The 12,865-nt window shown below is 45.5% G+C and overlaps 1 protein-coding gene across 1 annotated transcript; it reads right to left on the bottom strand.

Annotated features, from left to right (window-relative positions):
* Window positions 1-3,560: 3,560 nt before the first annotated feature.
* VIM (vimentin) lies at window positions 3,561-12,279 on the bottom strand. Its single transcript, XM_068404896.1, has 9 exons — window positions 11,647-12,279; window positions 11,407-11,467; window positions 7,222-7,317; window positions 6,915-7,076; window positions 6,272-6,397; window positions 5,335-5,555; window positions 5,197-5,240; window positions 4,698-4,783; window positions 3,561-4,174 (listed from the first exon to the last, which is right to left on the bottom strand). The coding sequence occupies exons 1-9, from the start codon at window positions 12,186-12,188 to the stop codon at window positions 4,133-4,135; spliced, it is 1,380 nt and encodes a 459-aa protein (XP_068260997.1). The 5' UTR covers window positions 12,189-12,279; the 3' UTR covers window positions 3,561-4,132.
* Between the last annotated feature and the right edge of the window lie 586 nt (window positions 12,280-12,865).

Raw genomic sequence — 12,865 nt, 5'->3', positions numbered from 1 at the left:
ACCAGTTCTCTATCCAGACCCTCAGCTGCTCATCCTCTCCAAATGTGGGAATTTATATCCCCCGAGCACCTCCCCTCTCACCAGCTGGCATAAGCAAGCCCTGGCCAGAGCAGGACCCTCCCAGCACCAGGTGTGCCCCAGCAGGTCCCGATCTCCACGCATGGGGGTCCTTGGTGACTGCCACCGATAGCCCTACGGCAGGGATGTCAGCCACCTGTTTCTCCATGCTCTGTGGGTGCCTGAAATGATTGAGAGTCTACAGGGTATGTTTTAATTGACTAATGGGAGAACAGACCAGTCCCAAAGAGCCCTGTAACACCCTTACATGAGGGATTTTGCACCTGCGAACAGGAGTTTAAGGGGGAGCCCTGTAAGTGCTCTAATCACAGGCAGCACTGGGCACCCTGCCTGGCATGGTGAGATTTGGCCCAGACCCCATTTGGGAGGTTTCACACTGGGCTAGGATGAGCAGTTTCCTATAAGCAGTTTTTTGAAGGTCTCAGTTCCTTGGGTGCTTTCATGGCTTTGCATGAGGTGCCCAGAGCTGTCACAGGGTGGGGAGGGAAAGAGAAGAAAAGAAAAAGAGAAAAGAGAAAAGAGAAAAGAGAAGAGAGAAGAGAGAAGAGAAGAGAAGAGAAGAGAAGAGAAGAGAAGAGAAGAGAAGAGAAGAGAAGAGAAGAGAAGAGAAGAGAAGAGAGGAAAGAAGAAGGAGAAAGAAAGGAAGAAAGGAGGAGGGAGGAAAGAAAGAGGGTGGAGGGAAGGAAAAGTATATTTGCTGTATACTAAAGCAGACAAACTGGATGGCAGAAGAAATGCATTAACTATGTGTTCACAGGGGCTTGGAATATGGAGTCTCTGCTAACAGTTTCCATATTTTTCAGGATTATTAAAAAAGAGAAAAGGAAAGGAAAGCAAGGTTCTGGCTACATGAAGCAAAATAAACGAAAGATGAGGACTCTCAGTTATCTGGAGGATTATTATTTACTGTGAGTACAACTCACGCATTTGGAGGCAGTCACTGTATAAGTGCATGGGAGCAGCTTCATGGTGCTCATTGGTGGGTAGGACAAGTGCCCGGCCACCGGTGGGGGCTGCCCCGCTCGGTATGGCTGCTGCTTGCAGTTACTAAGATGTGAAATACAATTCTGAGGTCAGCTGCTGGCTCAGCACTAAGCAACTTTCAGCAATTATATATGAGCATAAGCCTGGCGTGCCCAGAGCAAACACAGAGAAGTTTACACAGTCACCATCCGCTCTCCTTTCCATTGTGAGGGTACTCTTGCACTCGCACAGAGCGCAGGCTTTGGAGGTTTCCTGCAATCTTCCTATCCCCTTGGCAACTAGGTTTTATTTTTATTTATTTTTATTTATTTTTCTATTTATTCCTAGGACTGAAAGCTCTACCACATGCTTCTCTGTGCTCTGAGTGACCCCAAACACAGAAGAGCCAGGAATAGCTCCTTTGCTGCGCTGTCAGTGCTTGATACAGTCACTTCTTTCATCTACTAGGTGAAGCAATCAAAGGCGACAGAAAGCAGTGAGCCAGGTAGCTGGCGGCAGAGGGAGGAGCAACATCTGGAAGACTATCACAGTTCAGGAAACCACCAGTGGTCAATGTGCATTTCAGAAAGCACACTGTGCTGCGGGTCTCTGCCCAGAGCCACCGACAGTCCCCACCGTCCCCCGGCGGAGCTGGCTCTCCCTGCCCACGCAGTGCCGTATGCCACCGTCCAGGACTCCCACACTGCTTCAGATGCAAGAAATGACATTAAGCATTGGCCCAACCTTTGCAGTGCCCAGATCCAGAAAAATACTTCAGTGGTCTGCAACAGGCAGGACATCAGCACCTTATCCCACTGTTATCCTGAAAGGCTGTAGACACCCATGCCTAGTAAGTGTTCAAAATTAGGTATTGCATGTGCCCAGAGTTGTCACTATCACAGCAAGCATCTCCCATGCAAGCTCGCTTGTGCTTTTTTTTATCATTCTGGATGTCGATAGGTAGTAGAAAATCTGGTGTCTGTAACCTCCGCAGCATGAAAGAGGCTGGGTTCACTCTTTCACTTTTTAACGAGACTGTCCTAACTCACCCCACTGTAGATCAGGTTGAATCTGCTCCACTTTGCAGCAAGCAGTGGCTGAGGCTTGGGTCCAGGCACTCTCCTCAGAGTCACTTCTGGCCTTTTTGCATGGAAGAGTCACCAGAACAAACACAGGACCAGCTGCAGGACTTTCTTCCCAGGTGAGCACCTAAAGCACCAAGCTGGACAGGCACATATCCTATTTGTATGCTTTGCTGAACATCAGCCCAAGTGCGGTGTAATTGGGAAGAGAAAACTCCCCTCTGGCCTGCCAGGAGGTGGAAGTGAGAGGTTGAAGTCCTCTGTGAATGCTTACTAGAGAAAATCAGGGTAGGAACAGCATCACTACACCTTGTTTGAAAAATTAGGTGATTTTCTGCTGTGAAGAACAGGTTCAGCACTTCTCCCTGGGAGGTTCAAAGATGTCAGCTGCAGTCACGCCTTGGTCCCTACCTCCAGGTCGTAGGATACCTGTGTGTCTGAGCTGTAGAGGGTTTCAGCACACCCCAGGCACTGCCTACCTCCCTCTTTAGCATCCTGGCTGCAGATCTAACCTGATGCTGCAGACAACAGGATGAAAAAGTGGACTCCTACTGCCCCCTCTCTTCAGTGCCTGCACTGCATTTGGTTAGTTATGCACTGGAGCAAAAGTATGAACTGATAGGGATGAAAAAAGTAATCTTTTTTTCATCCCTAACAGATAGGGATAACAAGTTATCTGTAAGAAAAACATTAAGTTTTTCTTACAGATCAGTTCTCAAGTGTTTGTGAGAATGTCTGTATAAAATGGAACTACTACCATTACCATGAATGAGCACTGAATGAAATTCATACATACTGAACAACTCCAGTTTGCATTTACTCATGTCACAAAAACTGTATCTATCTGAGTGAAAGCTTACAGGAAGCAGGCTTTACAGGAGTAGTGATGCAGAACAGAGTAGCTACTTTTGCAGGGCAAGAGCTGTGCTGAAATTGTGACTGTGTTTTTGTTTGAAAAGCATCTTCCTCTGCAGAAGAGAAGTTTCTTTTTCTGCCTCCTAGAAGACTATGGCAGGCCAGATGGGAGTTTTCTGTTCCCCATTCTCTGCACTTAGGCTGATGTTCAGCAGAGAACACCAAGGATGGTGGCTTTCCTTTTTTAAAGGGGTTTAAAAGCTGGAATCAAGTCAGCAGTAGGCCAAGTTCTTTCTTTCTATGCATTCCCTTTAAATACCTCTCCTAACCCCCACTCCATCTGAACCCTTCATTTAGCTTCTGTAATACAGACAAGCCTTTGGGAACTAGTCCTTCCTGGAAAACAAAGTCAATGCATCAAGTCAGCTGTTAACTTTGCAAATGTGCTGTCTCAGATAAGGGCTTGTGTGAACTATTTCACAGCTACTTAACCTCTATGTGTTATAGAGCCAAGTTTTAAGGTGTTTTGGGCATTCTTAGCTCTTAGTAACTGGGTTAACTAGTATATGGAAGCAAGATTAATTTATTAGCTTGAAGTATCATATTTTATTCATGTGATAAGAAATGTCATAATACATTATGCATCTGCTGGTTATAGTCCATTTTAGTTGGTTCCAAAACCTAAGCAGTAAATGAGTAAGACAGTTTATCTAGTTAAACTGAAAAAACAGCATTTCCACACAACCAGTACTAGAGATGTCAACCGTATAGCAATTCCAGCATTACATTGTTATGGCTTTCCAGAAAGTCATGAAGTTAAATTAGAACACATCAAGAGCCATTTTCCAAAGATTTATTGAAGTAGCGACAGGTTGCTCATACTGTGCTGGAAAAAGCAGTTTTATTGAATTCAGATACTTAAAAATAGTATTGCAGCACAAGATACTGCTATTTGTAAACTAGACTCCATTGTAAACTCTAATCCTTCAGGGAGAGTCAGTTTGCAAGATCTAAGACCTATTTCCTAGCATAATAATCTTGCGCTCATGGAAAAACTGCAGAAAGGCACTTGAAAGCTGTTTCTTCATGGACTTTTTAAATCTTGCTGGTAAGAATTTCTCCTGCATTAGTAAGTATGCATCTTCACTTCAGCTTTACTCCAAGTCATCATGATGCTGGGAAGTTTCATTAATAACCTGTTGAAAAACAGAGACACTTGCATTAAGTTTTAATGGCAAGATTGTTGCATTTTTTGAGTTAGTATTGTAACATCCAACACTACAGAAATGGGAACACATGGGTATTGACTCTCACTTGTGAGAATTTCTAGTTAGCAAATAGCATGCAGAAACCATTTAAGCTGTATTGACTTAGTCTGAAACCGGTATCTTGTCCCAAACAAGTACCTCTGTTTACTGCCACATGGTTTTCTCAGGTGATGTAAGAAATCTTCTGAGAACTTGCTAGCTCAGCTGAACTTAAATACTCACTACACAGGTAACTGTCAGCCACTTAAGGTTTTACTATCAGGAATTTTGTGATCATTTCCACAGAAGCCTGTTTGCTACATCTTTATGTTCAGTCATGCAGCTTGGACTGCCAGATGCTGTTCTACTCAATACTTACTACCATATACAGGCTGCACTGACCAGTAGACAAACTTAAGAGTATTTTAAGGTAACCAGCTGTGATAGAAACAAAATCAAAGCTACCACCAACCTGTCCATCTCTAGTTTCGACAGTCTTAATTAGAAGTGTCCTCTTTGAGTGAGTGTCAACCATTGGCTGAGACTCAATGTTGGTTTCTGCAGAAGAAAATGTATTATTACCAATAGTCTACATGAAGCACCTCCTCAAAGAAATGAGGTGTAACAGATTTTAGTGTCTACTTTCAGAATCCCAATTTAGTATATGAAGAAGTCTCCTGCTCTGAACGATAAGCTAATCTCCGTTTTCTCCCTATTCCCCTTAAAGCACCTTCAGCAGGCATCTAAACCCATCACTATGTACTGATATTTAAAAATATCTGTGCCCAGGAACAAAGAAGCTCCTCCCATCCAAGGTTAAGTAATTGCAAATATTGTAGTTATATCTAAGAAAAACATTCACACACAACTGCATTTATACAAGTTCAAATACTAGAGTAAAAGGAACTATCCAGGACCCTTTTGCTAATGATAGAACAGCTGTCTAAACTGAAGTAGCAGAAACAGCTTACCTCTCAGGTTCAAAGAAGCAAAGGTTGGAATAGGCATGTTAATCCTGAAGGGAAAAAAGAAATGGATAAAGTCAGACACAGGTATAGAGTGTCTTCTAGTAATTGCTGTTTAGAAAAGTGTCTGCATGTGATTTTTACCTGCTCTCTTCACCCTCCAGCAGTTTTCTGTAGGTGGCAATCTCAATATCAAGAGCCATCTTTACATTCAGCAGGTCCTGGTACTCACGGAGATGGCGAGCCATTTCTTCCTTCATGTTCTGAATCTCATCCTGCAGACGGCCAATAGTGTCTTGGTAGTTAGCAGCTTCAACAGCAAAATTCTCCTCCATTTCACGCATTTGGCGCTCCAGGGATTCATTCTGGAAGAGAATAATGAAGTCAAGCACTGCTGCAGTTCAGCCACTCTTCCCAACCCTCAATACCTTTAAAATTTTTTTTAAAAAAGGGAAGTTGAGTTATGTTAGCATCCGTTCTGAAAATGCCCAGATATGTCCCAAAATTGTCATCTCTTTATCTTCCCCTTGCAACGTCAAGGCGGGTTATTCTGCTACTTAATCTGAGGTGTGCCATATACTTGTTCTAGTGAGTGGCAAAGCAATCCCTTACAGTAAGCCTGACACATGCATTACAAGTCAGCATGCAGGCAGTCCTCAGTGAGGGGATTTGCAAGTGTACTACACACTTAAATCCATTTCAAGCCAGCCTTTAAGACAGCCAAGTTCCAGCAACAGCAAGATTTGCACCTCCTTTCCACTGCTCCTCCAGCTATTTTTGTAGCTTCAGCTGTACCTGACAGACAAGCCATAAACACCTCCAGAAAGCGTTACATAAACAGTGAGTATTATAGCAAGGGAATGAACTCATTGTTTATACCTTAAGGATATCAATCTAAGTAGTGCACTGCAGTGCACGCAGGCAAATCAAGCCCATAGCATCCTTTTCAAAAAGTACTAATATGCTGCTGTATTGCCTGGGAGATCAGCTGCATTCACATCTATATCAACAATTAAACTGCAGTGCAGTACTTAAAGCTTCACAGGGAAGAATGTCCCAACAACTGCTGTCTTCTACTTACGCTTCCCTTAAGGGCATCAACTTCGCAGGTGAGAGACTGGATCTGTCTGCGGTATTCATTAGCTTCTTGTTTGGCCTGGCGCAGGGCATCGTTGTTCCTATTAGCAGCTTCGGAGAGATCTGCGAACTGTGGAAATCCCCAGTTTGGTTAGCATAATGCTTCAACAGAAATGGTGTAAGAGACTTTTTGGACACAATTTGAGGGCATCTGAAGCCATTACAAGCCTTAACAGCCAAAACATTTAAATACTAGCATTACTCTTAAAATACTTTTCTATTTCTAATTGTTAAATTGAAATTTATAGTTAAACCTTTCATATTTGTTTCCCCGCCCTGTATGTTTCCTACCTTTTTATCATTTTTTCACCCATTCATTCACTCCTTCCTCCAGTACTTCATCCAACATCTGCTTCCAGGTACAAGCGTAGGAAAGACTCCACATATGAACCCATTACTTTGATGCTGTATTTATGGCACAAAATGTTTTCAGCTGTACTCTTCCCCATCTAGGAGCCTAAACAAAGCCCTGTGCTATGGCTGTGTTCGTGTCCGGTAGAAAGACAGAGGGAACACCGAGTGCTACAGCAAAGCTGTTATGTACAGTCAGTTTGAGTGCCTGATGCATCTTAATAGATTTTACTTACTTTGGACTTGTACCACTCTTCAGCTTCCTGAAGATTCTTAGCAGCAACGCTTTCATACTGTTGACGAACATCACGCAGGGCAGCAGTAAGATCAGGCTTAGAAACATCCATATCAATTTGGATATGCTGTTCCTGGAGTTGGGCCTGCAGTTCTCGGATTTCCTTAGAGAGAAGCAGACACTCAGTGTTATTACACAGCAACATACAGAACATACACAAGTGGGGACTTTGGGCCAAAACCAGTGAAGAGCTTACTGGCTCGTTAAGACTGTGAGCATCTAATCGCAGACCTCATTATTCAGCTTACCTCATCATGAAGCTTCTTCAAGAAGACAATCTCCTCTTGCAGGGACTCAACTTTGCGCTCAAGATCAAGACGTGCCAGAGAGGCATTGTCAACATCCTGGCCAGAGAGAAGAATGATTAGCAATCTTACAAAACTGATGTAGACAGGTTTTTTATGGCAAGTTCAGTAGCATACAGACTGATGCTACAACTGAGCTTTTTGGCAATACAATATGAAATCAAGAGCTGTGAAAAACCTCTTTTTGCCACCTCCTACCCTAGCCTCAGAGACCACTACATGCACCTTTACTGTGATTTTGGGAACTATACAGCATATGTAGATTACTTCATCTTTGCCAATGTATTGCTGAGCATGATCAAGAGCACACAGGTCATGGTGGGTGTAAATCTTGCTTGAAGATGAAGTGGGTACTTGGGTCAGAAGCCAGTGATAAGCTCTATGAGCTTGACTACACTGAAAAAGTGTTAGTCTTGCAATTTGCAAACTTACATTTTTTTCCAGTGGAGCTTAAAAGTGCAACCCATGTGCCTACATGCCTATCATCAAGTGGGCTTAATTTCTTGTTTTTCTTATGGACTCCTTAGTGATCAACCAGAGGGCCTTTTGGGTCCACAGACCACAGCTTGAAAGCATACTTGTAAAGCTAGTGAGGTACTAGTGAATGCATTCACTAGTGCTAGTGAAGCATTTACTTCTCCAAGTGGTTCTTGGAGATCTCCCTTGAGAAAAAGAAGGTATGAGCATAAATGCAAATTGAATTAGTCATCATTGCCTACACCCTCACAGTATCTGGCAAAGACCCCACCTTTTGCTGGACGGAGATAGTCTTAATCAACAGCAAAAATTCATTTAAGGCATAACAGAAGATATGCCATGAATGTTACATGGGAGCAGCTTGAATTAATTCAAAAACATAACTTAAGACTAAACATTGATTGTTACTTCTTACATTTCAAATGTGCAAGACAATTTGCTTGCAAAGGCAACGATTGTTCCTTTCATACTAGTTAAATACACAGCTGCATGCTTATGTTCACATGGTATTAACATATCAGGTTTTCACAGCTTACTCTAAAGGTATTTTGGATTGCCCAAAGCGTAAGCATTCCTACCGACCAGTTCTCACTATTGTGGCACCTTTGAAATAAGGAGTGTTTTCTTTAGACTCCTAGAAAGCCATTCCTTGGATCACTCGTACTCTGGGGTAAGGTTCTTGCTCCAGAAGAATTCTTCTGTTTTCTTTATCCAGCAGAACACCCCTTTGATGTGTTATTCCATAACTTCCCTATCAATTTCAGGTTTACACCCACACAGTTCATATCAGCTCTGTTTTTCAAATCAAAGAAATAATTCCTGAATTCATTTGTTCTCCTTCCCCCAAAAAACTGAAGCTCATTCTGGAAGGAAATTGCATGGCTATGACCCAACATGTTTATACAATTAGACAGACATCCAAATAGTTTCCAGTGGATTTTACAGAAATCTGCATCCTGAAGACTATTAACTTTTTCAGGACAACTGAACAGCTACAGGATTTTTAGGGGCTTATAATAAATTGAAAGCATCTTAAATTGAAGACACTTGGAATATACAGTATGGAATATACAGTATGTACTTTACTACATACATCATCATTAAGTTAGGGAGTGAAGAATCAGTGTATCTGTATTTCCTCGATGTATGGAGAGCCCCATAAATGAATAAGCTACTTGTAGCCTGAGCAAAGTATAAGGCATACATACATGCAATTGTACTACGCATTGATTTTATCCTAGGAGATTCTTTAATTCCAGTCACGTAGTTTCCAGGGTTGAGCATCCATGTTTACTTCAGACAAACCTCATGTGAGCCAGGAGCAGACCTGTAGTCCTGTCATACATTCAGGATCTGTTCCTTGCTGCCAGAGTAGCTGGCAAAGCTGCAGTAAATAACTTTCTCACTAATTGTGATGCTTTTTTTTGTCCCAAAGGAAAGAACTCACTGAACCTTCAGGTTTATTTTACCTAGTGCACTCCTCAGCATGAGAGTAAGATCATATCTTTATTCAGGAGAAGAGTTAAATTAAAATTCAGTACATGTGAGTTGAACAGTCTGTAAAGCAGGCAGCTCTTGGAAATATAAAGTTTAAGTTCAAATACTTGTTCACTTTCTTTTAAAGTACTGAAGTATATAACCATTCCATCAAGTAAAAAGTAAATTTGATGCTACATCAGAACAGTAAAGTATCTGCTGAAGTGTTCCGAATCCATGCATACAACTTTCAGGTGCAAGAATGGTTTAATAAAAAGCTGTGCATTTTTTTACAATGGAAAGCACAACAGAATGTTTCAACTTCAGTGTTCTATGAATTTAATTTCACTTGCAGGAAAACAATACTTATATTCAGTTTTCAAAACCTGCATGTTAAGCCTACCCTTTCACAGTAAGAAGAAATTAGATATTACTGTTGTCCACATCAAACACACTAGCATGCACCAGTTATGTCATGAGTGGTTTTAGTGTAGTGTTTCCACAGACAATGATTTGCAATTCTTCTGCATAAGCTACACCTTAAGAGGTTAAATAGGTCCACTTCTGACTGTGCCGCACACACAGATCTGCTAGGGCTGAGCTCCTGAACGATCTCTTTCCACAGTGCAGGGAAGAGCTGGATAATGAATGTGGGATATGCACAAAGACAAGTTCACTTAAAAGCCTAGAGCCTTCATGAAGTTTAATTGGTTTGAAATAGAGGTAGACATGCCTTGAAGTGCACCAATTAAGTACGAAAGATCATTTAAGCCAGCCTTAAGTCAAAGATCCTTCAACCGACTTCAGCAATGAATCAGAATAGATTATGTTCTAAAACTTAAGGTAAATGCTTCTGCATAGGACTTCACACTACGTTAAATTGGCTTAGCACTCAAAAACAGAAGCTGAAGTTAAAGCAGTATCTCAAGCTGTTCTGTTTCAAACTTCTGTCCCCAGAACACCAGCAGAGACTCTGGATTCCCAGACTCCGAATAGGAGTAGGTGTCTCAGTTTCCACACATTATCTCATGAAGACACCTGCTCTTCTTCAGAGACTATAAATACACTGTAGTCAAAAGCCTTGCCCAGGGAAACTGTGACAATCAAGTGATGATTTCCTGAATGGTGACATCTACTAACATCTATGAAGAGCTCTGGGACAAGGTCAGCCTGCGCCCAGCTGCCTGGAGATAAGGGCAGTCACTTCCAGCTGGGAGGAATGCTAGTAATGCCATTTCAAACCATCAGTTTTAGGGAAGAGACCTTGTTTTGAGAAGGCACATTCCTAACTATCTCCTAGTCCAAACAAGGCTTAATCCTAGTTGAAAGCTGGTTTTGCACAAGTGAAAACCTGAGCTTAACACTTTCTGAACATTGTTTGCACAGTTGGTTCTGGCTGTAACGTACGTTCTGGTTTATCTGGATAACATGGTAGCTTCCTACAGAGACTAAACTCTAACGCAACTTGTTTCCTATGTTAACACCTTCATTTACAGAAGATTAAATTCTATGTTCTTAACAGACATCCAGAGGAGACAGACTTGACTGCTGTGACCTCACCCCAAGGAACAAGTTGTCCAATTATTGTCAGCAGACAACAGCCATATGAAAAACTTTATATTTGAAACTGTTGTCCAGTAATGCACCGACCAAAGTGATTCATTAAAAAGGAGCTGTTTTGTATAAAAACTGAACCATACACATGATAAGACACTTTTCACTAGAAATATGCCCACACCATTACACATTTAGTAAGAATGCAGCCCACTGCACCCTCCCCTCTGACACAAAGGGACCTATTATTTCAATCTGCTGCCACCACACTTGCCATAAAGCCTGTATCTGCATTCCACGGTGAATCCCATAGAAACCATTAATACCCTTCAGCCAAGCGAGCAGATGGCCCCCTTTCACTTTTATTGGATCGGAAAGTGATTCCACATTGGAGCACTTTTTGTAAAACAGGCTAGACTTGGATAAAGCAAGACAATAGTTTCCCCCCCTCTCCCCTCAGACCACAGCATCCCCCTAAAGAAAACAAGGAGGGTTTGCGTGAGAACTGATGGAATTCCTTTGTGCGTGGAAAGCCAACTCCTGCGGTCCCACCCTCCCGTCCCAGGAACCGCCACCACCTCAGGCTCTCCTCTCCCACAGCTCCCTCCAGCCCCCGCAAACCTGTCTGAAGGACTGCAGGGTGTTCTCCGCCTCCTCCCGCTGCAGCATCTCCTCTTGCAACCTAGAAGGGAGAGATGGCGATGAGGAGGGAGTGGGAGGTGCCCCCAAATCCCTCCCCCCAAGCCTCCCGCCGGCCCCAGCCCAGCTCGGGATGCTCAGGGGCTGCCTCCGCGCCAGCGGGCTGAGGGGGGCAGCGCAAGGCGCCGGCAGCCCGAGCCCGCCCTCCCCTCGCACACTCACTTCTCCCTCAGCCGCATGATGTCGTCGGCGAGGTTGTCCCGTTCCACTTCCACGCGTGCCTTGTCGTTGGTGAGCTGGTCTACCTGCCGGCGCAGCTCCCGCATCTCCTCCTCGTAGAGGTCGCCCAGGCGGGACGTGCCCTTGCCCTTGAGCTGCTCTAGCTCAGCCAGCAGGATCTTGTTCTGCTGCTCCAGGAAGCGCACCTTGTCGATGTAGTTGGCGAAGCGGTCGTTGAGCTCCTGCAGCTCCACCTTCTCGTTGGTGCGGTTCGCTTTGAACTCCGTGTTGATGGCGTCGGCCAGGGAGAAGTCCACGGAGTCGTGGAGACGCATGGGCGGCATGCTGCTCCGCAGCCGCACCGACGTCGCCTTGGTGGCATACATGCCGCCGGGCGAGGCGGACACGTACCGGGCGGTGCTGGGCCGCAGGGAGCTGCCCACCGAGTAGCGGGTGCTGGAGGTGATGTAGCGGGTGCCGGTGCTGGGGCGGCTGCCCCCGCCGAACATGCGGCGGTACGAGGAGTTCTTGGTGCTGATGCTCATGGCGGCGGCGCGGGCTTTGTAATCCGGGAGCGGAGCAGAGCACCTCGACTGCGCGGCGAGCGAACAAGGGCGGTGGCCCCCGCCCGGGCCCCTTCTTATGGGGCGCCACCGCCCGCCGCCGGGCCCGCCCCGCCAATCACCGCCCCGACCGCCGCCAATCCCCGCCCCGCCCGCCGCCCGCGCCAATCGCCGCTCCGCCCGCCGCCGCGCCTCGCCCCGCGGGGAGGGGGCGGTGGCCGCCGGGGGGCGCGGGGGCTGCGGCCGCCGCGGACACAAAGGCGGGCGTGGGGGCGGCGGGGAAAGAAGAGCGGGGCAGCACCCTCCGCTCTCCGCTTGGCCCGGCCTGGGGGCGGCGCGGCCGGGCCACGAGGGCCGCCAGATTTCTCCCCGGGACTGTTGGGAGGGCGGGCAGCCGACGAGGCGGGGGAAGTGGCCCGCAGATGGGGCCGTGGGGGGAACCCCGGCGCGGCGCCCGGGGAAGTCGGGGGTGACAGCGGCGGCATCCTCGGCTTCGCGGCAGCGGGCGCTGAGCTTCCCCTTGGCTCTCGTTATCCCTCTCCGAGAGTCAGCGCGGCCACTGCAAGGGAGGGTTGTCAGGCTCAATGTGATGGCACAGGACAGACAAAGTACTCCAGATAACCCAGGATGCACACATTAAAAAACCCTCTATAGGCAGG

Source organism: Nyctibius grandis, chromosome 7, assembly GCF_013368605.1.
Source record: "Nyctibius grandis isolate bNycGra1 chromosome 7, bNycGra1.pri, whole genome shotgun sequence".
NCBI lineage: Eukaryota > Metazoa > Chordata > Aves > Nyctibiiformes > Nyctibiidae > Nyctibius > Nyctibius grandis.
The sequence above is the reverse complement of the archived record's forward strand: the minus strand, read 5'-3'. Positions and strand labels throughout refer to the sequence as shown.

What these genes read in the sequence shown, in the direction of transcription:
- VIM (XM_068404896.1), bottom strand. Translation starts at nt 12,188, where the DNA reads ATGAGCATCAGCACCAAGAACTCCTCGTACCGCCGCATGTTCGGCGGG. An exon ending in TTGATGCCCTTAAGGGAAGC is followed by an intron (nt 5,556 to 6,271) that starts GTAAGTAGAAGA and finishes ATTCTCTTCCAG; the next exon opens with AATGAATCCCTGGAGCGCCA. An exon ending in CTGGAGGGTGAAGAGAGCAG is followed by an intron (nt 5,241 to 5,334) that starts GTAAAAATCACA and finishes TTTTCCCTTCAG; the next exon opens with GATTAACATGCCTATTCCAA.